This window comes from Gigantopelta aegis, chromosome 6, assembly GCF_016097555.1.
Source record: "Gigantopelta aegis isolate Gae_Host chromosome 6, Gae_host_genome, whole genome shotgun sequence".
Classification (NCBI taxonomy): Eukaryota; Metazoa; Mollusca; class Gastropoda; order Neomphalida; family Peltospiridae; genus Gigantopelta; species Gigantopelta aegis.
This window is the reverse complement of record NC_054704.1, coordinates 35,702,017-35,724,120: the sequence shown is the minus strand read 5'-3', so window position 1 is coordinate 35,724,120 and position 22,104 is coordinate 35,702,017. Positions and strand designations below refer to the sequence as shown.

The 22,104-nt window shown below is 37.3% G+C and overlaps 1 protein-coding gene across 1 annotated transcript; it reads right to left on the bottom strand.

Moving 5' to 3' along the window:
• Positions 1-3,698: 3,698 nt before the first annotated feature.
• On the bottom strand, positions 3,699-16,109 carry LOC121375150 (small ubiquitin-related modifier 2-A-like). The gene is made up of 4 exons (XM_041502417.1): positions 15,974-16,109; positions 8,634-8,768; positions 6,872-6,943; positions 3,699-5,033 (listed from the first exon to the last, which is right to left on the bottom strand). Exons 1-4 carry the CDS (start codon positions 16,001-16,003, stop codon positions 4,971-4,973), a joined length of 300 nt encoding a protein of 99 aa, XP_041358351.1. The 5' UTR covers positions 16,004-16,109; the 3' UTR covers positions 3,699-4,970.
• Positions 16,110-22,104: the final 5,995 nt, after the last annotated feature.

Sequence of the window (22,104 nt, the reverse complement as noted above, 5' to 3'; positions counted from 1 at the left end):
TGTACAAAACAAACCATGTTTATCTTGTTGGTTCATTATTATTCAGGTTTTATATTCATGCATAACTGCAAATTGAAACAAATGCTGGTATAAAAGTATAAATGCTGGTAGCTGTAAGGAAGCACAATGCAGTGAAACTACAGCAAGGATAATTAATGGTTTACCAGTCTTAGAAAGTGTTGATCCATGGAACTGTTGCAGATGACTATGCAAAGTGTCAAATGTCATAATTGTGAAAGATGAGATATCTATAAATATGTGCATTTGTGTCTGAAGTTGTTTTCTTTGAAATTTAGTCCTCAGTAGTTTTATAAACAAATGACTAGGGCAAAGTAAAGGAGTATCGGTCTCCATAGCCATAAACTGCTCCAACAGTAATTTAAGTCATTGTATTTTTCTGGATCTTTAAGATGGGTTACACCATGAATAAAATTTGTTGAACCTGCCTGTATCAACTGGTTTCAGGTCCTTTTGAAATATGCATTAAAAACACAATGTCAGTTGGCAGGATTTGAACCTTCTGCATCAACTTGCGTGGCATCTGGCAAAGTTTGGGAACTTAACCACTCGGCCACCAGAACACCCACAAAATGGAAACCCAATTAACTAGTTAAAAATGTTTACCATCAGACACTTGCTTTGATGTAGTGTTACAATTTTGGATTAGTGTCCAACAATTTTTAAATTAAGGCATTGGGTGAAGGGGGTGGGTGGATGAATAAGCACACCAGCAGAAATGTTGACCCAGTCAATATAATATACTCTTCAAAAAAAGAAACGCAAAAGGGTACAAATGGGTTATAACTCCGATTTTATGTTTCCTACCGGTTCATGCTTTGTGAATATAAGGTCATTGCATGTCCCAAACACATTCCCACGGTTACATTCGATAAAACGCAGCTACTGTACAATAAAGTTCCAAAATGTGAATATTCGCAAAAACGCAGCCACGTGCAAACCATGTCACCACTGCACGTGCGTTGTCTGCACGTGCAACATGAACACCAACAGTATAAAAGTGCAGGGTGTTCGCTTGCCTGGCCTCTGTATCTGGCCGACAGTTGACAATCCAGGACATGCCACGTCTCAGTGAACCGCAGAGAAACAATGCCATCGGCCGACTAGACGCAGGCGAATCCAGAACGGCCGTTGCCAGGGCATTCCATGTGTCCCCAAGCACCATCTCCAGACTGGGGGACCGTTACCAGCAACATGGATCAACACGTGACCTCCCTAGATCCGGTCGACCACGGGTCACTACCCCCGGGCAGGACCGCTACATCCGGGTACGCCACCTTCGGGAACGATTGACTACTGCCACCTCCACAGCCGCAGCAATACCAGGTTTGCGCAGGATATCCGACCAGACCGTACGGAACCGCCTACGTGAGGTAGGAATTCGTGCCAGATGTCCAGTTCGAGGTGTCATCTTAACACCACAACACCGTCGACTCCGACTGCAGTGGTGCCAGATTCATCGACAATGGCCTCAACTGCGATGGAGACAGGTGTGGTTCAGTGACGAGTCCCGATTTCTGCTCCGACGTCATGATGGAAGATGTCGCGTGTATAGGCGTCGTGGTGAACGTTATGCGGCAAACTGCGTGCAGGAAGTGGACAGATTCGGCGGGGGTAGTGTCATGGTGTGGGCAGCCATCTCACACACTGGCAGAACTGACCTGGTCCACGTGCAGGGCAACCTGAATGCACAGGGCTACATTGACCAGATCCTCCGGCCACACATCATTCCAGTTATGGCCAACGCCAACGCCAACGCAGTGTTCGAACATGACAACGCCAGGCCTCACACAGCGGCTTTCCTACAGAACAACAACATTAATGTCCTTCCTTGGCCATCGATATCACCGGATTTGAACCCAAATGAGCATCTATGGGACGAGTTGGACCAACGCCTCCGACAGCGACAACCACAGCCCCAGACCCTGCCCGAGCTGGCAGCAGCCTTGCAGGCCGAGTGGGCCACCATCCCCCGGGACGTCATCCGTACTCTGGTTGCTTCAATGGGCAGGCGGTGCCAGGCAGTTGTCAACACACGCGGAGGCCACACACGGTATTGACTCCAGATGACCTTGACCTTGGTGGTGTGTCCTATCACTTACAATGGACTAGAGTGAATTGTGAACAATCCTGCAACATTTGGTAATTATCGGACTCGCCATTCAATAATTAAATCAATTCTCCAAATGTTACTACAATGTGGTTTTGCGTTTCTTCTTTTGAAGAGTATATTTAAAAACCTAGTCCACTACTGGTCCAACTTTGGAGGATTAAAAGTTTTGTCTCCGTCTGCCTGCTTCAGCCTGTCCTACATAGTTTTCTGGATCTGCCATTTGGTAGGATTTAAACCTACTGCACCAACGAGGCCATCAGTCCATAACACTCGTTTCATCAGTGGATATCAGTCACTGTACTAGTCTGTGAAAACGAGGACAGATGCCTAGATTCTACTGGTATTCAGACTACTGTATCGATGAGAACCAAGGTGATCACAATCTACACACAGAAATATAGAAGATTGAATACACTACATTTCAATATGGCTTTTGGCAACTGTAACATGCATACGTTGCCAGTTCCTTTATCCAGTTGCCATGTTATGTTCTAATAAAACATGAGCAATCTATCAACTCTAACAGTACACACAAATGTGGTACAAGAATCTTCAGTCCTCCATTTTCGCAGGTGTACAACGAATTAAGTTTGTATATTAAATTATTGGGAGAAAATGTTTTACTAAACTAATAGTATAAACTATAATACTTGTCGGACATCTATGTTCAGTCTCCCTATTTAATTGAAGGCTACCAGGATATCGATGTATACATACAATATTACTACTTCATTATGGACCGATAATCTTAAAATCCACGTTTCACTAAATTAATTTTGATAATCAATTTTTGAAATGTTGCATTTGTATGTGGGTGGATAACTATAGTTATGTGAAATCCAATGTAGTCATTATACCCTTTGTCCAGAGGATACTAGGTAGTAAGAGAGAAACAAAGTCAGTAAAAGGAACTTCTTCCTTCAATTGCAGACCGTGTCCATATCTGCATGTTTATGTAAATTGTTTATATACAGTAAAGTACTCTTATAACGAATCAGAAGGGAGCACAATAGTTCGTTATAGCAGTAGTTCATTTACACATTTGCACAAGTTGGTTATTAATGTATAGCAAAAGTATGAGACGAGGACAGGGAGGGGTAATAATGCCATTATAAAAATTTATTAGAATGTTTTACTAAAATTTAAATGCACTTTCCAACTCCAACATTGATTGCACTTGCAGTAAATGTGAGAATCACTGAGCAATCAATTTTGGTTGTGTCCATTTCACATGGAGCAGCCACTCAGAAAGATGTTTTTTAAATCGGGATCAGACGTACGTGGGATATGAGATGCCAAAAATTTCATTCAGTGTTCTCTCAAACAGATGTGAAAGAAATGGTAGCACATGTAACAGCATCAGTATCTTGGCCATTGAACAAGTAAAATGGGAAATATTTGCATCCAATCCCCTAATATGGTGCATACACGTCAAAAACGTAAACGTGACACTCATCTTAACATTTTGTCAAGACCACTGTTTATCTAGTTTAAATGGAGTCTACATTGTGTGTGTATATGGATTGTATATTAAAACTTCCAACAAAATATTAATAACAAACCAAAATTATTCAGATAATTTTATTTCAACCATGCACTGGTTGCATTCAAAAAAAATTAACTTTCAGAAGACAAGCTACTTACAAAAACTTTCATATCATCAATATTTAAAGGATCATATTTCGGAACAGGAGTTTTTGACAATTAAAAGATGTTGAGAATGGATTTTGGAAATGGGAGTAAAAGTAAAGAACTGTAATTAATGCTTTTATTTTGAAGAGTATAATTTACTGGTAATTCTTTTTTTTATAAAATCAATGGATATGAACATTTTCCAGACATCAAGAGACAAACACAACATGAAACAAGAATAAAACAAAGTTGTCAAGTTTAATTATCCCCATCTAAAAGTAACTAAAAATAATCTGGCATCACCCATCAGTGCAGGGGTATCTTTGCTTGAAATATTGACAAATCTTATGCCGACTGGCTAAATTTAAAAACAGTAACCTACTTTTCAATTATTTCCCCAAGAAACTGCTTTCTGCAATTACGTTAAGCAAGATCATTTGCCGTGTGAGCCCAGAGTAACACTTTACATCATGCAGACAACAAACATGAATGAATATCCTTTTAATTATTTTTAATAGACGATAAATATTAGCAAATATTAATTGGTTCGATTTAATTTTGTTTGGCAAACAAAACACCAAATAATTTTATGTTGGTGAATAATACCACCTGTACTATAATAAAATCTACCAGAAACCAATTTTGTTCAGCTTTTTAAATCCTTTAGTCATAAGTACTAAAGTATTTTAGCACACCATAAGTACTAAAGTATTTTAGCACACCTGTTTCTGTAGTATCAAAATTGCAAAATGGGTTGTTTAAAAACAAATGAAAATGAATTACATACAGCACTGTGCACAAATATGAGGTCCCAAGAAGGATGCATTTTCTTTAAATTTCTTTTTAATGAGGGATACTTTTAAGTGTCACAAATACTAATGACTGAAGCACAACTACAAAAGCACAATGCGATATCTTATAATGTACATATGGAACCATAGCCATTTGAAAAAAAAAAAGCCTGTACTATGACATACAACATAAAATTTAATAGCCTGGGGGTTCAATATCTACACTATGTACAAAACAAACATCAAAATGGTCCGAAGTATGTAGAATGAATGATCGATCGAGCTGATGGGAGATGAGTAGGAGACACCTGACCACGAGTTATTGTACTAGGACTGTGTCTCATGTCTGTCAGGCTGACCTTCATGGAGTCCTTGTCAACAGTAACGTATTCACATGACCAGCACAGTTTAAACATTCAGAAACTCCCACCCGTCTGTTGTTGAAACACGTCGATTGAGTCGTCATTTTCCATTTCCAGCTGAAAAAGAAACATTTAGGGTTAGTTACAACTGATGAGATACTACATGCCTGTGAGAATTTAAAACTAGCATTAACCATTTATAGGTAACGCAAAAACTAATGGTGGTAACCCATTTCGTTTCTGCATAACCTATCAGGATCATATATAGATGATGACCTAAATTTTATGTGTGATAAAAAAATGGGTTGTGCAAAATACGACTTGTACGAGCGACACATCAATGAAACTATATTTCTCGTAATTTTTAAGAGGCCTAACTGTGTCCATATGCTACTTGTTTATTTAATTAAATATTTAATGGCATTTGTATTTAATAAAAGTAAAGTAAAGTTTGTTTTATTTAATGACGCCGCTAGAGCACATTGATTTTTTTTTATCTTATCATCGGCTATTGGACGTCAAACATATGGTCATTCTGACACTGTTTTTAGAGGAAACCCGCTGTCGCCACATAGGCTACTCTTTTTTACGACGGGCAGCAAGGGATCTTTTATTTGCGCTTCCCACAGGCAGGATAGCACAAACCATGGCCTTTGTTGAACCAGTTATGGATCACTGGTCGGTGCAAGTGGTTTACACCTACCCATTGAGCCTTGCGGAGCACTCACTCAGGGTTTGGAGTCGGTATCTGGATTAAAAATCCCATGCCTCGACTGGGATCTGAACCCAGTACCTACCAGCCTGTAGACCGATGGCCTGCCACGACGCCACCGAGGCCGGTCCATTGTATTTAATAAACCTACACAAATTTAAAGGTTATTTCAGTAACTTGCATTACCATTTATAGTTATCAGACCAATTATCCCGCAACATTTTAAATGAAGGGCTGGTTCACTATTTACTGTTTAATATTTTATTTATATCATGACATAATGCAAAAGGCTTAAACAAGAAAAATGTGTTTCCGTTTTCCCGACCTACTCTAATTTAATGTATTGACCCTGAAATTATTTTTGCTTTTTTTAAATTATCCCATATTTTTGGCAATCAGCAAACTAGATTCGGACCACCTCAGCCCAATACCGCTTCTTGGTTTGATTTGATTTTTAAAAAATAAAATAAAAAAGGGTCCTACCTATACCTACCCTATTTTTTTTTCAACAATAAAATCTGAAACACTCATTTTTTATTTTTATAAGCTTGATGGCCTGGTACCATTAATTTAATGATTATGGATTAGTCATACAACTATGGAAGTATGCTGGTATGTTTACTGTGTCCCAAAATGTACATTAATTGCAATACTGGGTAATCTGTCATTCCTTATTTCCATAAATTGACCACGACTCTTCATATGAAGGGAAAACTGAAAAATGGTGCAATGTCAGTGGTTGAAACTGTCCTGTACCTGAATGATGATAGTGTTTGGGCTAATCGATGTCACTCTACTGAATGGAATTATTTGTGAGGAATTAAATTTGTGTTCATGGTATATCTAGATGTAAATACAAACTTATTGTTCACTTTCCAAAACTCGCAGGAATAACTCATTAGAAAGACTACACACGAATACATTGTTTATCACAAGAAAGTGTTCTGTACCTGAACGATGATAGTTTTTGGAATTATTTGTGCGAAGAATTAAATTTGTGTTTAAATTATAACTGTGATTTTCAGGTGAATTTTTTCCCGGAACATAATTCCCTTAATGTTAAGTTAAAATAAGTCACCAATCATCAACTATAAAATTTAAATAGAGATGAAAATAACTACATAAAATACAAACAAGAAGAGTCCTGAATAAAAAAAAAAGAATTTTTTATTCTAACTTGCAAAACTGACTGCATTACATCTTAGCTCTAATAAAATCCCTTTTGATCGATTAAATTACTTACAACGCCTGGCGTATCATCTTCATTGATTGGGCTGCCATCAAACCGGAACCGAACTGCAGAAAGTGATATTCCCTGAAGAAAAACAACTTAAGTATACCTATGTAAGTACAAACTTATTGACAATATTATTCACTTTCCAAAACTCAATTCTTCACAGGAATAACTTTTTAGAACGACTACACATGAGTACATTGTTTATCCCAAGAAATATCATTGAAACACATGGAGCAAGGTTAAATCTGCTTCCAAATCAACAATGATGTAAGTAATTACCAACTAACACGTTTTAATGACTAAAATTGCATTTTAAATTCATTTTACTACATAAAATATCAGTGGCTGTATACAAGATTTGTACTAGGTCAAGCTTCATTTTATGTCCCAATATATATTATTTTCAAACATGAAATTATTGGAAGACTAAGTGAACAAGTGCAAATTTTTGTCATTTCAACACTTCTGAAAGAATGCAACTTCTTACCATATATCTTTGCCTATAAGTCGAATTTTTTTCACCCATAAATTATTTTATAACTTGGGGGGTCGACTTATAAGAGGGTAATTTTTTTTTACAGTTTTGGGGATTATTTTACAAGTTTTATTGTTGAAGTATGCCCTGTATTTATACTCAAATATGTTAATTTGACACATTTATTTTTTATAACCTATTTTTTTGGGCATTAGAACGGTTTTGGTTATGCGAAAAGGCGTGCGATCTCACTCACATGCCAAGACAACAGTCCACTTAGTTAAATTAACAGTCATCACTAATAGCAAAAATGTAAAGAATACTAACTACCTGTTGCCGGAGTTTATTTTGAAATCTGGTCACTGGCATTAATGGTTGTTCAAACAATGTTTTGTCGGTGATTAACTTCATGAATATTACTGAGCCTTAAAATAGACTGATCTCTGCAGTTCACTAGAGCAATAGGGACACACATCATTTGGTACAAAAACCAGTGTACTTTCCAGAGTTATCCTCCTTACATGTATTAATATGGCGGCAAAACATGATACTTTCAGTTTTATCGTAGTGATCTGTTGTCAGTGTTTATAAATAAAGTTGTTGTCTGTGCACAAAACCATCTGTACAGTGCCATACAGTAACAGTCAAACAGCTTTCACTCTCTACTAAGGGAATATTTCGTTCTGATGCTATGTAATAATGATAGTTTGATTGGAATAGTCTTGATTATATTGCGATGTACAAAACGAGAAAACCAAAGTTTGTAAAATAATTTTCTTTTGTTCAAATATTGTACATTATTGTTCTCATGTGCTGAAAATAAGAAATATTTCAATATTTATTAGTTGTTTTTCATGGGTCGACTTATAAACGGGTCAATAAAAAAAATACGTTTGCAGGGCTTGAAATTAGGGACTCGACTTATAGCCGAGATCGACTTACAGGCGAAGATATACAGTAATTGTTTCATTTATAAACCATAGTGCTTATGTCACGGACAAAATGGATGCCTGTTTGTAAACTGTACAGGGTTTCTGCCAGAGGGTAAAACAGGTATGGTGCCATACCCAATTTTTTTTTGCAGATTTTATTTTTTTTAGCTAATAATGAATTATTACTGTATGATTTTCTTAACCCTAAACCTAACCTATTTTCTTTCTGGGGGAGGCCCCCCATTCCCTTTATTGACTGTGGTTGCATTCAATTTCATACCCAAAAATTTCCTTCTGGCAGAAACACTACTGTAGATTGAAATTTTCCAACCATGCTATCTACACTAATTTGAATTCTTACCGATCTTTCACAGTAAGCAGACATTAACTTCCTGAGTGGTGTGCTCCTTTTAATTTTGAAGTGCACTACACTTCCATCTTGGCCAGTCACTTTTAGATTGATGTGTTGGTTGGATTCAGATTTCACATCATCCACCTAGGGAAAAAAATTAAAATTAAATCACTGTTATATAATGTGCTATTATTTTGTAATCCAGTATCACTACGCTGTTCACATAATTTGACATGCTGGATTTTTATTGGGAATATGATGCCCAAGCGCTCTTCTTTTCAGTCAGTTTGTGTTCGAGTAATATTGTCAGCGTTTTACTTAATGAGAATATTGTACGGTAAATCGGTATTGACATGATATATGGTATACCACTTAGAAAATATTTTAGTGTTTCAAAAAAGGTTGCTCATAATAAAATCAATTTTATAGATTTTCAATTGTATAGATAGATTTCAGCATTCAGCATGACTTCTGAAAACTATTGGTATATATCTGGACCTTCATAGCGTCCATAATTTGCTGGGTTAACGGGATTTGAAACATAGGATAAAAACGATGACTGCAATTTTCTAGCTACATTTAACAGGTAACTTTTTTTTTCTTCAAATCTTGATTAGCAATATTTCTAGTCAACTGAAAAATTGATTAGCAACTACAGTTTAACATTTTAAAATTGTGTAGTTATCTCTGAAAATTGCAAGGCAATACTGAACAAAATGTTCCCTGCTACCATGGTTAGCTAAATAATTCCTAAAAAAACTACTTGGAATACATACTTCAAACTTCACATTTATAAGTGAGAAATATTTGGTACAAATTTCAAGTGAATCAGAAACCATGCTTGGGTTTTGTGTTGAAATTGATTGATCCCAACCAAAAGGTTATTTTCCCAGCACGTATATACATATATGCACTGTAACGAAATTAGAAACCTACGTCATTTTCCAGTTTCCACTTTTGTTTACTATAATGGATCAATTTTTCACTAATTTTAAATTGTTTATTTTTCAAATCAACTGATCGGAACGAGTTACAATGAAAATGGAACCAAATTGGACAGCATTGGCTGAAACAGCACTAAAATGTATTGCTATATGACTAAAACGGAAACAATTTGTTGTTAAGAATGGCTAAAACAGTACCAGAACCATTACAACAGCTATATAAATCATTTATTACTCTGTTTTATTTTTATGTCTACGTAGGAGAGATAGAAGAAAAAGTAGCTAGCTAGACATGGCGAAATGCAGACAATCGTAACACAACACATTTTTACAGGGAACACCTTGCTGGTCTTTGTCATCGTTATTTTATTATTATTATTATTATTATTATTTTAATTTGGGTGGGGATGATTTTTCAAAATGCACCAATCTTTAAAATGTTACATTAAAGAAAAAATGGTGCTGTTTTTGCCAATTTATTGTGGTGCTCCAAAAATGGTACCGTTCTCCTTTTTTCGCCAATACAGGCCTTCAGATTTCACGGTAACAATCATTTCCGGTACTGTGTCTGTAAAATCACGGTACAGAAATGTTGTTTCCCATGATTATTATATCGAGTACGCTATACAATCTTCTGATAGCACATTACTAAAGAGTGTGTTTGACACAATCACAAGACACGATTCACTGTTGTGTTAACCGAACTTCTCACAGTGTTCCAGTTCAGAAAAACTTTAATCAAGTTCCAACATGTGCTCAATTCAAATGCGTTACACATTTGAACCAAAATCACTGGCATTAATTATTTGTAGTGTATCTCTTAAATATAGGGGTCAAGAACTAGTATTTAAATTCAAATATAATTTTGAAGAAAATAATTAACTTTCTGACTAGTTACTGTCACTAAAGTCGACAAGTCAACATCAAGCATGTGTTTGAGTACTGAAGGTGCCGATCGAATAGGTCCCACTATTTTCTGTGGTTTTCTCATGGGAGGAAATGACACAGGCATAAACTATTCTTTTTATTTGGCTGTCAAAATCACAACAGCATATGTAATGGAATGGGCGTGTCAACTTTATATTGAGTAAAAACATGTCTCTTTGCACAGATTTTATCCGAAAAAATTCTGAATTATACACTCAGTTCTAATCATAAATTATATTTCGATATAAAAATTAAAATACTACTTCCGGTACTAAAATTGTAAACAAAACAATTGTATGTTTCATTAAAAACATGATATTATTAAGTCAGTGTTTTGCCCAGGATCTTTGTTCAGAGGGTTGGAAAATAGTTTGACATTAACTGAGCCCTCAAAGGGTGCAAATATGCTAGGGGAGTTCGGGGGCATGCTTCCCATTAATGTTTTTTTAAATTTCCAGTTGTTTTTAGATGCATTATGGAATACATAAGGGTGTCATGTACACTTATAGAAGGAGATATTTAATTGTCAAAACAATAATTTGAAAAAGTATAAAACTAAGACTTATTAGACTAAGCACAAACAGATAATACATATTACTGAATTACTGATTATAATATGTATTATCTGTTATCTATCTATTTATCTAAAAGTAAAACCCAGGTCTTCTAGAATTTTTTAAAATCCACTAACCATGGGATTGGTGATTTTAAAAATTAATTATCCATGATTGAATATTCATTAGCCCTACTTCTGCATGTATATCAGGGGTTCTAGAATTTAAAAAAAAATTACTTCCAATACTGACCAATGGATAAAACATTTACTGGTCATGATAAAAAAATTCACCTGCTAAATTGTAATCACTCAGTGACTGATAAACAAATAAAAGAAAGTAAATATATATTTTTATATATGTAGGTACATTTTTAAATTTGTGTTAATTCATCATATAATGCACTTAAAAATAATTTCTTTCAAGTCTTGCAAATTTAAAGGGACATTCCTGAGTTTGCTGCACTTTTTAAGATGTTATCGACTAACAGACTTTCTAACGATTGTAATTATACATCAAATATATTTTTCTGCATAAAATATTAGTGGCTGTATATTAAACGTCTTTCTGATCGTTCTAATATTTGCACTTGGTTAAATTTTATCTTATTTCCTAAAATAGTTTTTTCAAACGTACAAAATTATTTGAAGACAAAATCCAGTTGGGGGTTCTACAAATATTACAACATTATTCATCATTCGATAATCATCATGGTTTATTTGCTTTCCCCTCACTGGCCACCAGGCTCTAACAATGTACATATTTGTGGAATACTAGTATATTTAAGACTACTAGCATTTGCTTTTTTTTGTGGGGTTTTTTTATAATATCAGCAAATTTATCACAGAAGTGAACTCGTCCCTTTTTTTTAATGGTTACAATTTTTACGGTCCCGGTAAAGAAATTCACGGGGTCGGTGCAGGGTCCTTCCAGCCCCTAGGGGAAACACTGTTAAGTAGTTAATAATGCATTGTTATGTTAAAATAAGTATGTTCTGACATTAGTGAAATTAATCAGGGCTTCCAGATTATGGTAGTCCCACTCCCATGGCTAGTGATATTCAATGTTGGGTTAGTAAATAACTATTGCCATGCCCGATGGCGAGTGAAAAAAAAGTTGTCAAATGCTGCATTAAAGTCCATTTTTTAAATATGAATATCCTGTCCCCCACCTCTCAAATCTAAGGTTTTTTAATATTTATCTCCTTCTTTAGGCAACATATCCTATTATTCCTATTAGTAAAATTGCTTAAAAGTGGGGCTAGTGGATTTTTTATTATGGCTAGTAAATCTTTAAAATCATTGATCCCATGGCTAGTGGATTGACAAGGCTCGACCGGTCACAATAAACGATGCGACATGCGTCGATATACAGTCTGGCAGGAAATGTTTTATTTAACGATGCAGCACTCAACACATTTTATTTACGGTTATATATGGCATTAGACATATGGTCATGGACCACACAGATATAGAGAGGAAACCTGCTGTCGCCACTTCATTGGCTACTCTTTTCGATTCGATCATTTATATGCACAATCCCACAGACAGGATAATATACACCACGGCCTTTGTTACAGCAGTCATGGTGCACTGGCTGGAATGAGAAATAGCCAAGTGGGGCCACCGACAGGGATTGATATGTAACCGACTATGCATCAAGTGAGCGCTTTACCACTTGGCTACGTCCCAAGATGACAAGTGAGCTATGATACTGAGAACATCAGGGTCTTGACGTCTGCCGAGTGATTTCTTTTTTGAAATCAGATTAGGTCCAAAATATGGTGACCAGTCATAACGTCCCACGCATCAAATCATCCCCGCATACGAAGGACCATAATGTCCCGGCGCCATACCGCCCCTGCATACGAAGGAGGCTGTGCGTTAAATAAACAAGTAAACGGGGTAGGTGGAAACATTAAAGAATTAGCTTTATTGGGCATTAAATCCTCAAAACAGACAATAAGCAAATTTTAAATTGTCTTTTTTCTGATGTTTGGTGTTAGTGAGTGGTATTCTTAATTAGTTGCTATAAGCGAAATTTAGTGGTCTCTTTGATATAACATGGATATCCTTATTGGGCATTAAATCCTCAAAACGGACAACAATCAAATTTGCATTAGAAATACCATAATGTCGAAAGAATTGTCGGTGTCACGCACGGAAAAAAAATATTCATGTATAGGCCTAATGGCATTCAGAGACTAATAGTGTTGAAACGACATTGAATTTGATTCCACTTCTCTCAAATAATTATTGTGTATGCGTTGTGTAGTCGGTGTTAAGTATTTATAATATTCTTTATATATGTGGCAGTGCCAAAGAAAGTTCTACCATAGTGTATCCTATTTTTCGTTTGCATATTAAATTTAGGATATTACACAGATATAAGTTTTTTAACGGGTGATGCAAAAAGAAAATGAGTTACTGATAAATGGTTTACACAAATATTCAATTCTCAGACTTGAAACACCATTTGGGGTGTTGATGGTATAGTTTTGGTCCTAACCCTAACAAAGTTTGAATAAGTGTCAAGGGAAAGATCTGGACCCATATTCACAAAAAGGTGTAAATTTACGTCTACGACTAGCACTTACGTCTGCCATAGACTTGTTTACGTGCAAGAAGCACCTTATTCTCAAAGACGATCGTAAATGTAACTTAGTTGGACGTAAATCCACGATTTAACTCTCTCACCGGAGAAATTTAAAAAAACCCATTAGAAACGATGGCTACCGGGTAAACAACATATTCGTAGAACGCAATTTCGTTTGTCTTCTGCTAACAATAACATCGCGAACGGTGAACCATGACGTTTTGGTATTGGTGAGGATCTGCATTTTGGTACGAACTTGAGGATATTTCTTAAAAAGATAAAGATAACTCAGGAGAAACTGGCCGAGTCGAAAACATCCATTCGATCACCAACAAAAATATGTTATATCCGTGGGCGTTTGCCATCGCAAACTGCTTCAATTATTGAAAATGCTGCTAGTTTTCGTAAATAATAGTAAATAACGGGGATCTTGCTTGATTTATTATATGTAGGTATGTGAGAAAAAAAAATCATATTCAGGTGATTGCAGTGCAGTTGGTATCATTGGAAAGAGCTAGAAAAGACATTTAAAATGGTCTTTGAATTGTGATGATAGGATAAATATTGAGGGTGCTATGGTATTTTGAAGTCGCCTAATTTAGGGTGCTTTTCGTCAATGGATTTACATTTAAAACAAAAGAAACACTGACCATTTTCTTTAAAAATGTGCTTCAAAATGCCTCTTAAAATCATCTTATCAGTCATTTTAATTCACTAATAATTAATTAATTACCTACCTAATTACCCAGTAATAAGCGGTAGTCCCATTCTGAAAAATGTCCATAACTTCCTTAATATTTGGAATATTTCAACAAAACCTGCACCAGCAGACAGATATCAAAAAGTGCTATCAGATGTGTCTATTCTCACTTGAACAATCACATTCAAAACATTAAAACGAACATCAAAACTGATGAAAATAAACCATATGTAGAAAATAAACACTGAGCACATGGCTAATTTCAATGTAAACAACAGTCTGGACCAATCGGGTGGCAGCATTTGGGCCAGTCGTGTGCACACTTTTAGAACAAAACATGCCAGACAAAATCATTAACCATCGGCATTATTAAATCCCAAATTTCAATGAAATGCATATCAAAGTCATCTTTGCTTGTTAATAAACTATTCTGATTACAATTTGAAGAATTCCAATGAGATTAACCATCATTATTTTGACAAAACAGCCCATCAACGGCTTGGACACCCGATCCTGCTGCTGGTATAAATCAGTGGCTGTATGTAGGATTGTCTTGAAAATCCACATAAAGGTAGAAAAGAACACATACTACAGGTCTATATAAGTTTGAAAAAGAGTCTTTACTCGCCTTTCGGCAAATCGGAGGCGTTTTTTATTGGTTATGTATACCGAAATTTTAACAGACGATTTGTGAAACTTCTAGGAATCCTATGGAAATAAATCGAAGACAAGGCAACTGCTGAAAATGTAAACTACGTCATCAGTATAAGTGTAGATTTTCAACCTTGCGCGGAAAAATATCCGCCCGGTCCCCCCCTCCCCTAACCCCAAACCCTTAACCCTAACTAAAAATAATGGCAAGAGCTCCACCCATTCCCCCCATCATTTATAATAGTTTAGGGTTAGGGTTAGGGATAGAGTTAGGGTTAGGGTTAGGGTTAGGGATAGAGTTAGGGCCCCACGTCCCCCCTTTCTATATATACCCCATCAAAAAATCCCTCTTTAGATCGATAACTAATGGGGGGAACGGGCGGTACACTTTCCAAAATAATAATGGAGGGGACCGGGCGGATATTATACCGAAACGAGGTATTTGACCTAAGCATATGCGATGCCTGGGGCAGATTCCCACATACCTATTATATGTACACGACTTACGTGCAGCGTTAGTTGTAACACTCTGGAGGCACTCATATTTACGTCCAACTTTATACGTAACTTACGTTTTCGTTGTTTCGTGAATAGCTCTTCAGTCGTAGATTTACATTTACGTGTAAAACTTGGCTTACAATGTTTTGTGAATATGGGTCCTGGCCTCAGTTAAGCCGTTTTTCAACTTTATGTTTATTTTTATTTTTAACTTTTAAATGTATAAAAACTGTGTAATCACAAAAATTATTTCGAGTTTGCTGAGGTTCAGGGAAGGAATAATATAGAACAGTTTAAAAATAAATTCGAATATATATTATAATATAATTTTATTTTTAAAAATAATAACAGTCATGAATAAACACAAAGAAAAATTATAGAATTCGGCGATATATTTTCTACATAAACACAATACTTGATCAAGGTAAAGGCGGCAAACATCAAACATAATACCTAATCATAAAAAATAAATAAAATAACCTTTTGTTGCCTGCTCTGATCTTCTGACATTTTATCGGCTAGTGTGCACGCTTACTTTACGTAAAATGGCGCACCTTGAAAGGAAAGAAAAAAACTAACGAAACGTACATGAAAGCTGTTCTCTGATTGGATAATTATTTAAGCTTTATAAAATCTCGTTATAATAAACTTTACAGAAACATTTTTATTAATGTGATATTCCACTCAACATAATGTTTTAGCGTATTATTATGCATTTTAATGTCATTAAAATAAATTCTATGTTAAATACAAATATTTTACTTTAATTTCTGTTTTCAATCAATCACAGAAGACGTTACTTGCGCATTGGCTAGTTCGGTCTTATCATTGATATAGACGGCGCGAAAAAGTTCGTGCTTAAATTTTTTGTTCGTACTTCTATTTTTTCATTCGTGAACGATATTTAACCTATGAAAAAACTTTCTGTTACTGCATATATTTATACATATATATCATAAAATGTCTCAAACCATTGCTTTTAATGTATTCATTTCACTCAAGCTTCATATAAACAATATTCTTCACAATATAAAGTAAAACTAAATAGTGTTCGTGCTTAAATTCTTAGTCTGTGCTTGACTTTATTTTGTTCGTGTTTTAACATGTAGTACTTAGTGGTATAAAGATATCGAGTGAGGGGAGTCAAGCGTGGAACGGTCAACCAGAGGGGGTAACTAGGACAGGTCAAGTAAATTTTGAAAGCAATACAACAACAAAATGTTAAGCTGTTGGCTTATAAATAAAGTTTATAGTATAAGCTACTAAGTTATGCCTATAAAAACAGAGGCATCGTTACGGGCCGTTTTGTATGTTGGATTTATAATTATATCTACAAGTTCAAACACAGCATACATGTTCTGATTAATTTAATTAAAAAAAAAAAAAAACCTGCATATACACACACGCACCCGCACCCCACCCCCACCCCCCGTTCCCCATCTCACGAGGGTCTCCACGAGTGCTCGAGTAGGTTTACTTGGGAATAGGTTGAATCTAACGAGTTCGTTCACAGGACTTTAGTACCCAAGGAAGAGCACTCTAATTAAATTATATTTTTTAAAGTCATTGTACCATATATGCTTGCCGCCGGTTACATTATAGGGCTAGGGGGTGGGACGTAGCCCAGTGGTAAAGCGCTCGCTTGATGTGCGGTCGGTCTGGGATCGATCCCCGTAGGTCCACTGGGTTATTTCTTGTTCCAGCAAGTGCACCACAACTGATTACCAAAGCCGTGGTATGTGCTATCCTGTCTGTGGGATGGTGCATATAAAATATCCCTTGCAACTAATGAAAAATTATAGCGGTTTTCCTCTCTTATACTATATTATGTCAAAAGTCGAATGTGTGGAATGCAATACAATGGCATGAGTTGGCATCCATGTTTATAGGCCTAATGCTGTTTCACTTTATTCCTTAGTCTCATTATAATCTAGTGTAAGTATCGGGTACTCCTGTCCGGGTCGAGTTTGACCCTCGAGTACTCGAGTCCAATACTTTGGACTCGTGGATGTCCTACACTAATCCCCCCCCCCCCCCCCCTAAAAAAAAAAAAAAAAAAAAAAAAAAACCTGCATTAAAGTGACAGACCCTAGTTGTTAAACACCATGACGTATTTTTCACGGTAAGAGACGTTTTTGACTGAAATCGGGCATTAATTAGATTTTGGGGTGGGATTTACCTCAGTCGGTTGAGTGCTCGCTTGAGGTGCTTGCGTCGCAGGATCGAACCACCTCAGTGGATCCATTCAATTCATTGGGTTTTTCTTGTTTCAACCTGTGCACCACAACTGGTCAAAGGCTGTGGTATGTGCTTTTCTGTATGTGGGAAAGTGCGTGATAAAAGAAATCTTGCTGCATTAGTTAAAAAGTAACGGGTTTTCTTTGATGACTGTGTCAGAATTACCAAATGTTTGACATCCAATAGCTGATGATTAATTAATCAGTGTGTACTAGTGGTGTCGTTAAATAAAACAAAATTAGATTTTATTATTTAGATTATCCATTTCCGTACATTCGAATTGGTTGTGGTCATCCTAGTGTTCCAAATGTACATGTACCACAAAACGCATTTTTTTCATATTTTTACCTCTGAGAAGTAACGCTTATGGATACGAGTTCTAGTCAGGGTATTTCCCATACCAACGTCACATATTCTTTATTGTTGCTCTATATTGTAATTTTATCGATATAGGCTTACATGTGTTATTGGTTTGTAGATTAATCAAACTGTTAAAGTTTGTTTTGATTAACGACACCACTAGAGAACATTGATTTATTAATCATAAGCATTTGACATAGTCTTACAGATGAAACCCGCTACATGTTTTTTTCCATTAGTAGCAATGGATCTTTTATACGCACCATCTCATATACAGTATAGTACAAAACATTTCTTTCTTCGTTTAATTATTATCCAAACAGTGCATCACAACTGGTCAAAGGCCGTGTTTTCCTGTCCGTTGAAAAGTGCACTGATGTAGGAAGCAGGGGAGGGGCAAGAGAGGCATGTGCCCACCCCCACCCCCACCCCCACCACCACATTTGTATTGATCCAGTAGTAGCAGCAGCAGCAATGGTTTTTTTTGGGGGGGTGTCAACACACGTTTTGGCACCTTCCTACGACACTCAAATGCATATAAAAGATCCCTTGCTGCATTTGGAGAAAACGAGCTACTCTCGGCCTGCTAAAATCCAAACTTATAAGTAGCTCCATACCATTCACCTTCAGAACGATCATCAAAATTGCGCCAAACTTCCTTCATTAATATGCGCACCATTTTTCTTTGGCTTAATCCTAAGGGACATTCCAAATTACATAGCACCATACCATCTCCCGCCTGTTACCAACTACAGTTGGACTGCTGGTGCTCCCTTGCACCTGCCAGTGCAGGCGGTCCCTCCTTCACCTCCCTAACCTCTTCCTGTCCTCGACGGAGGAACCGGCCGGGGCCGGTACTTGTGCCCAGGACAGGCGTTCGCTACAACAGCTTGCTCTGAATGTGCACGTTAACCTTTTAGAATTGGAATTAGAAGAAATCATTCCCACGGTGGCAATTATCCAGCTTTCACATCAATACGATCGATTGGAATGCTTGGGGCCATGCAACCATGTTGCCGATGCAGCACCATGGCCTCTACAAGCAGGCCTACGTAAGGGACGACGCCACCAACACGGCAATCCACGAGCTATTACGCAGGGTGTTTGCGCTAAGCTATCGGGACGTCATCAGCAATCATAACCAGGAGCAGCGTCAGTTCGCCAACTTTGACACCAGAACACCGCCCCGACAGCCCTTTTCAGGGCTGCACCACCCACCCTAAGTTCGTATAGCGTTGGTGCCATTTAGGCTTAATTTTAAAAAATCCGACAACCTTTAACTTTCGGGTGAACTGTTCAAAATTAGCATTTAATCACCAAAAAAAGAGTTTATTTTTTGGTTTAATTCTCCCACTGAATTTTTTTTTTAATAACCTCCTTCGCCTCCTCCTACGCCTCAGACAACAACCACCGGTCTTTCGTGCTCCTTCAGTACGAAGTCGCAAGCGAGAATCCCGCCCCCCTCCTCCTCCCTTTCTGTCATGGGCTTGCTCACGCAAGAACTTGCGCCCACGAAAGTGTGTTTTGTTTAACGACACCACTTGAGCACATTGATTATTAATCACCGGCTATTGGATGTCAAACATTTGGTAATTTAGACATAGGCCTATAGTCTTAGAGATGAAACCCACAAGGGCTATTTTATATTCACCATTCCACAGACATGATAGCACGTACCACGGCCTTTGATATATCAATCGTGGTGCACTGGTTGAAACGAGAAATAGCCCAATGGGCCCACCGACAGGTATCAATCCCAAACCGACCGCGCATCAAACGAACGCTTTACCACTGGGCTACTATACGTCCCACCCTTGCGCCCACGACAGTCGTGCGTTACAACAGCTTGCTCTGAAGTGCACGTTAAACCGTATGACCTGACCTGACCTGAAATAGGAAAAATGTAGCGGATGTCCTCTGTTGACTACGAACTGGAATTAACAAAAGTTTGACATCCAATAGGCGATGATTAATTAATCATTGTGCTCTTGTGGTGTCATTAAACAAAACAAACTTTCCTTAATCATTTATTAATGCAGGTGTGACGGTACATGCTCTTATCTTTTCGCCTTTGGCTATGTTAATTGTTTTAGAGGGCCGTGTGCAGCTTGGTTACGTAATACCCCCGCGCGACGGCGGTAGAGCTGCGTCCCAATATGCACTTAGACCAGTTGTGGAGGCCATGTGGCCAGTAGTTACGTAATAACTCCGGTAGTGCGGTTTACGACCGGGGTAATTCTAGCGAACTGGCGACAGTAAGTCTGGCCATCTAAGAAAAAATACCGTCCCTGGGAGTTGTGGAAATATCACATGATAGGTGAGGTACAGTGTTGTGCCCCCAGGCGATATTCGCTGTCTCTGAGATTTTTGAATAAATAGATAGGATTTTAGATATATATACATTGGAAGTATCCAGGGGAACGGACATCGTCCACTGAACGATCTATATAAGTTCAGTCCGGACTTGGTAAATATATTTTTCTGCTCTGTTGTATAACCTTGATGTGATTGATGTGACTTGAAATATTTTAATACTGTATTATACCAATATTATTTAGACAGTGTCTCCGGTAATCTGACGAAGTAAATTGTAGGCTTCACTGTTCTAAAATATTAAAGCTTAGCCAGTCATCCTAGAGGACCTAGGTAAACTGTAGGTTATTGTCTTTATTGGGATATGTACCAGTATTAATTCTGTATTACAAGGTTACTGAATGAGTAGTTAAGGGTTAATTAAAAATTAACCAGTTAGGAATAGAGTTGTAATTCCTTTATTAATTAAGTTCCCCTGGCAGCGTTTCTCAATTATCACTCGTGTGTGTGTTGTACAACGGTGGAGTGATTAGAATATTGTGTAAACTAGACACCTAGTGATTAACTAATTAAGTGATTAGCTCTGGGTTGTTATTATATTGTTGTTGTTAATTAACTACTGCGGCAAGTACATTTGTCAGCGTAGTGTTAATACAGCTTCCAAAGTGTATTGTGTTTTGTTGTGTTTTCTAGTGAACTAAACGTGCTACATATATATATATTTATATAAGATCATATCTCTGATTATACCTAGAGCCGAGCCACTCGGGTATTAGACTGCCCGTTACAGAGAGATCTAATAGATATACCGTTAGAAGAGATATTTGGATAATCGTGTTTTATTCAGTAACGGGTATTATAGGATCCCCGTGACAGCAGGCCAAAAAACTCTAGACCCTAGAATGCCATGGTATTCGTAGGCTTAGTCATAAGGGGAGTGCGGGGGGGGGGGGGGGGGGGCAACTGCCCCCCCCCCCCCGTGCTGGAGCAAAACCTCAAATTCGAGCAAAAATTATACATATATTCGAGCAAAATATGCTAACCTGAGACGTTTTAACCACGTATTTCCATCATTCTACCTTCAAAATTAGTATATGGACGCGTTAAACTAGCTATCTATCTATCTATCAAAATTAGTTGCAATCCATGTGTGACGGTAGGCCTACATGCTCTTAATTTCTTTTCGCCTGTGGCGATATTAATTGTTTTAGAGGACCGTGTGCAGTTTCAAATGCACTTAGCCCAGATGGGCAACTTGTTACGTGATACCTTTGCGCGACGGTCGTCGAGCTTTTCTAATACACACCTAGCGCAGTTGTGGAGGCCATGTGGCCAGTAGTTACGTAATAACTCCGCTAGTGTTGTTTATGACCAGGGGATTGCTCGCGGAATATGGCGACAGCCAGTCTGACGATCAGAGAAAAATATGCCGGCGTGGTGGATGTGGAAAATCCACATGATACGTGAGGTACCGCCTTGTACCCCCAGGCGATATTCGCTGTCTCTGAGAGTTTTGAATAAATAGCTAGGGTTTTAGAGATATCGGGGAGAAACATAGGAAGGCTGCAGGGGAAACGGACGTCGTCCACTGAACGAAATATATAAGTTCAGTCCGGGCGTGGTAAATATAGTGTTCTGCTCTGTGTATAACCTTGATGTGATTGATGTGACTTTAAATAGTTTAATACTGTATTATACCA

Coding starts and splice junctions, on each gene's coding strand:
- LOC121375150 (XM_041502417.1), bottom strand. CDS start 16,003: ATGTCAGAAGATCAGAGCAGGCAACAAAAG. Junction 8,769..15,973: donor ATCAGAGCAGGCAACAAAAG/GTTATTTTATTT, acceptor TTTTTTCCCTAG/GTGGATGATGTGAAATCTGA. Junction 6,944..8,633: donor CTGCTTACTGTGAAAGATCG/GTAAGAATTCAA, acceptor GTTTTTCTTCAG/GGAATATCACTTTCTGCAGT.